This window comes from Budorcas taxicolor, chromosome 1 (genome assembly GCF_023091745.1).
Source record: "Budorcas taxicolor isolate Tak-1 chromosome 1, Takin1.1, whole genome shotgun sequence".
Classification (NCBI taxonomy): Eukaryota; Metazoa; Chordata; class Mammalia; order Artiodactyla; family Bovidae; genus Budorcas; species Budorcas taxicolor.
Window position 1 is genome coordinate 137,688,845 of NC_068910.1, and position 4,609 is coordinate 137,693,453.

Sequence of the window (4,609 nt, forward strand, 5' to 3'; positions counted from 1 at the left end):
AAGAGTTGGACACGACTAAATGACTTCACTTTCACTTTCCACTTCTTCCCACCAATCTGGAAAGAACTTGGCTAGTCCAGGAGGCCAGGGTCTAGGTCCTGACAGTAACCCACAGGTGACAGCCTTGCTGTCAGGAGGTTAGAACTGTGGTCCCACTGAACTTTCAAGGCTGCTGTGAGGCCCTGTGAGAACAACTATCAGAAGCATAAGCAGGCTCCTGGCTCTGTGATGGGTGAGCTGGTCACCAGGCTGCCTGCCCTCGATGAAGGCGCCGCTTCTGTTTTTCCTTCCCACTCGGGTGTAGGAGATGCCGCCCGGAGACTGGCTGCGCTGGGCCTGCCTCCTGCTCCTGGCCGGGCCCACCCTGCCCTGCCCCCAGGGCTGTGACTGCTTCATCCGGGAGGTGTTCTGCTCGGACGAGGGCCTCGCCGCCATCCCACTGGACATCCCGCCACATGCCACAGACATCATCTTTGTGGAGACCTCGTTCACTGTGGTGGCCTCCAGGGCCTTCAGCGGCAGCCCCAACCTGACCAAGGTGGTCTTCCTCAACACCCAGGTGTGCCACTTCAGGCCAGATGCCTTCGGGGGCCTGCTGGGGCTCCAGGACCTGGAGATCACCGGGGGCAACTTCTCCAACCTCAGCGCCGACATCTTCTCCAACCTGATCTCGCTGAGCAAGTTCACCCTCAACTTCAACATGCTGGAGGCCCTGCCTGAGGACCTCTTCCAGCACATGGGTGGCCTGGAGTCCCTCCAGCTGCAGGGCAACCATCTCCAGACCCTGCCCCAGAGGCTTTTCCAGCCTCTGAGAAGTCTGAAGACCCTCAACCTAGCACAGAACCTCCTGGCCTACCTGCCCGAGGAGCTCTTCCACCCCCTCGGCCGCCTGCACACCCTGAGGCTGAGCAACAACCATCTGGCAAGTCTGCCCCGGGGGCTCTTCAGCCGTCTGGGCAGCCTGCAGGAACTCTTCCTAGACGGAAACTCCATCTCCGAGCTGCCCCCAGAAGTGTTTGCGCAGCTCTCCTGCCTGGAGGAGCTGTGGCTGCAGCGCAATGCCATCAGTCACCTGCCCGGGTCTGTCTTCTCCACCTTGCCCAACCTGACCTTCCTGAGCCTGCAGGGCAACGCGTTGCAGACGCTGCCTGCCGGCCTCTTCGCCCAGTCCCCAGGCCTGGTCAGCCTGTCCCTGTCCCACAATCAGCTGCAGACAGTCCCCGAGGCAGCCTTTGCCAACCTGACCAGCCTCAGATCCCTCATGCTCTCGCACAACGCCCTCGCCCATCTGCCAGCCGGTGTGTTCAGAGGCCTCAAGGGGTTGGTCAAGCTCTACCTGAGCAGCAATAACCTGACGGTCCTGCACCCCACCCTCTTCCAGAACCTGTCCAAGCTCGAGCTGCTCAGCCTCTCCAGGAATCTCCTGACCACGCTCCCCGAGGGCATCTTCGACACCAACGACAACCTGTTCAACCTGGCCCTGTATGGGAACCCCTGGCAGTGTGACTGCAACCTGGCCTATCTCTTTAGCTGGCTGCATCAGTATAGCGACCGGCTCTTCAACATCCAGACCTACTGTGCCGGCCCTGCCTACCTCAAGGGCCAGGTGGTGCCCGCGCTGAAGGAAGAACAGCTGGTGTGCCCCATCACCCGGGACCACCTGGGCTTCCAGGCTCCGGGGCTGGAGGACAGGGAGCCGGGGGGCGCCTGGGATCTGGTTGCGGAGGAAAGGGCAGCCAGGAGCCGATGCACCTACAGCAATCCCGAGGGAACTGTGGTGCTGGCTTGTGACGAGGCCCGGTGTCGCTGGCTGAGTGTCCAGCTGTCCCCCAGGCAGGGCTCCGGCTCCCCAGGACTACCCATCAATGCCAGTCAGGAGTGGGACTTGAAGTCCAGCTGTGGCTCTGTGAGGGTCACTGTGTCCACTGAGGCTCTGGCAGGGGAGCCATAGGTGCAGGGAAGATGGGCCAGGACCCTAGGCAGATGGCCTCTGGGCCCAGCTGGGCAAGAGATGGTGAGAGGAGCTGAGGCTTGGGTTTTTCAGATGCGAGGGCTGGAGTTGCATCTCCAAGGTGGACAAGGGGGCATGGCTGGCTCCACCACCCAGGGCCTCTTTCATTACCCTGGTCTCTGAGAATGATACCTAACAGGACCTTCTGCAAGCTTTGCAAAGCACCCATCAAAGCTGCGTTGTGGTCTGGAGAATAAAGTAATGTGGCTCCCCTGGTGTTTTTCTGTTATTTAATACTCACCCCTGTCTCACCTCCACCCTGAGATACCAGGGGTCCGTTTCCACAAAATAGAGGCCAACCTCTCTTGACATCCAGTTCAAGAGCCAATGTCTGTTTCTATTCCTCTGCCTCGAAACGTGGTGGTTTTTTTTTTTTTTAATTGAAGGATAACTGCTTTACAATATAATATCGTAGATTGACGCATATACATGGAACCTAGAAAGATGGTACTGATGAATCTATTTGCAAGGAAGCAGTGGAGATGCAGAGACAGAGAACAGACTGATGGACAAGGTCACGGAGGGTGGGTAAGGAGAGGGTGAGACAAACAGAGAGAGAGGCATGGAAACATATACACTACCATATGGAAATGTGGTTTTAATTGATCAAAAGAGAAAGGGAGAGGATAAAACCAGGGCTGACGAAAAAGATGAGGGGCGGGGTAGAGTTCTGACTTGGTGTTGAGGACTCAAGCTGTGCATACCCACCTCCGGGGGGTCCAGGAGAAATCAGGTGACGGGGCCCCTGGGGAGGGCGAACACCGTGGCTTTGCCTGCTCAGCTGATAGGATGGCTCCTCCCTGAGGAGCGAGCCGGGAGGACAAGGAGCTGGGTGGGCGGGGATGGATGTCCTTCAGTTCTGAGTGTCTGCGCCTGTGGGCTGCTCACTCACAGCAATGGCCCTCTCTCAGCTCTCAGGACACCATCCTCTCACCCAAGTCTGGCTGCACCCCCCCAACCAGTTTTCCCCTCACCTCTTGCATGCTGGTCGCCTTCGGGTTGGCTGTCATTCGGGTTCCCTGGGTAATCCCCATGCAGACCCTTGCAGTCAGATCCCACCTCTACGCTGATGACCTCAAATCTCCATCTTTAAAAAAATAATTTAATTAAGTTATTTGTTTGTTTAGTTTTGGCTGCAATGGGTCTTTGTTGCTGCGTGGGCTTTGCCCTAGTTGCGGCAACTGGGGGCTCCTCTCTGGTTGTCTCAAATCTCCGCCTTAGGCCCGGTGTCTGGCTCCACGGTGACACCTCTCTCTGCTCAGCAACTGGTGTTCCAGCAGGACAGCCACACACATGTGTAAGCCAGACTCTGTCCCCAGCTCCTCCAGGACCCCTGCCCTGCAAGTCACCAAGCCCAGGTTCTGGGAGTGGTCTCCAGCCTCTCCTCCCCTTAGTCCTCATGGCCAGCCTGTCACTGAGTGCCTCTGAGTGTCCTCTGTCCGTATCTCCTTTCCCGTTCCCAGCTGGGAGAAGCTCTTGGTCTCCCTGGGCTGAACCACGGCCCAGCCGCCTGCCTGGTTTCCCTGCCCACGCCTACAGCGTGGACTGGCTTGGCTGAAGTCCAGGGGTTGGGAGAAGAGAATCAGATGTAAGCAGGCTCTCCAGGAGCTCACAGTCTGATGGGAAAGATCAGATAGGGGGTGTCTGGGATGGAAACACAAGCTTGATGGGGTGGGCGCCGAGCAGGTGCTGGCGAGTTCAGGGGAGGCAGAGGTCAGATGAGCACAGACCTCCGGAAGCTGTGTTGGATCCCTGAGCCTTGAGATTGTGCAAGCAGAGCATGAGCCAAGGGGTGGAGACAGGCAAGCGGTGAGGTCAGGGCTGAGGCCTCTGGAACAGGCTGGTTGGAAAGCAGATGGAAAGACAAGCAAGGCTGGAAAGCTAGCTGGAGTCTCGAGGGCCACAGTGAGCAGGCTGCATATTCATTATGGATGCCCAGCTGTTCCTGAAGGACTTTATGGAAAGGAAGGTGCTGGGGTCCAGCCCCGGTGGATCCAGGGTAATTCGAAGGGGAGATGGAATAGGCGTCCTAGGAAAAAACTTACTTAATTACAGATATAGAGAGAGATTAGACACGGATAGTGTAGTAGGAAAATTAGTGGAGAAAAGAAGGCTGAATAACTTGGTTTGTGTGGAATACCAATCACCACCTACGTAGGCCACAGGCGTCTTTCCGTTCTCCCGAAGGAGAGGAGGCACTGAGGCCTCCCCGGTCCGATCTCAGAAGCCCAGGCAAAGTTAGTAGGCTTGATGAGTACCCACGTACCAGATGGGAATTCAGCCAGAAGGGAAGAAAACGACATGGGGGAATCAGAATTTCCAGAAACTGATCCGATTTCTTTATTTTTGGGTTTGCTTATATACCTTTTGTTACACATAGGGATGAATACAGAGTCATGCGGGGGTCAGCAGTCCTGACCTTTATCAAAATCAGGTGCTTTACATAAAAAAAGGTCTTAGGGGTTTTACATCATCTTCTGGCCATGAGGCCTGCTGACATTTTACGACCCTTTCTTTCTGATAACCAAAAACTTATTTTTTCCAAGGGTGTTTTTTCTTAAACCAGGCACCACCCTCCAAATAAAGTTGCACTCCTAT

The 4,609-nt window shown here is 56.1% G+C and overlaps 1 protein-coding gene across 1 annotated transcript; it reads left to right on the forward strand.

Moving 5' to 3' along the window:
- The first annotated feature begins 307 nt into the window (after positions 1-307).
- CPN2 (carboxypeptidase N subunit 2) lies at positions 308-2,172 on the forward strand. Its single transcript, XM_052646616.1, has one exon. The coding sequence runs from the start codon at positions 308-310 to the stop codon at positions 1,949-1,951; it is 1,644 nt and encodes a 547-aa protein (XP_052502576.1). The 3' UTR covers positions 1,952-2,172.
- The last annotated feature ends 2,437 nt before the right edge of the window (positions 2,173-4,609 follow it).

Excerpts from the sequence above, each read along its gene's own strand:
- CPN2 (XM_052646616.1), top strand. The coding sequence starts at position 308 with ATGCCGCCCGGAGACTGGCTGCGCTGGGCCTGCCTCCTGCTCCTGGCC.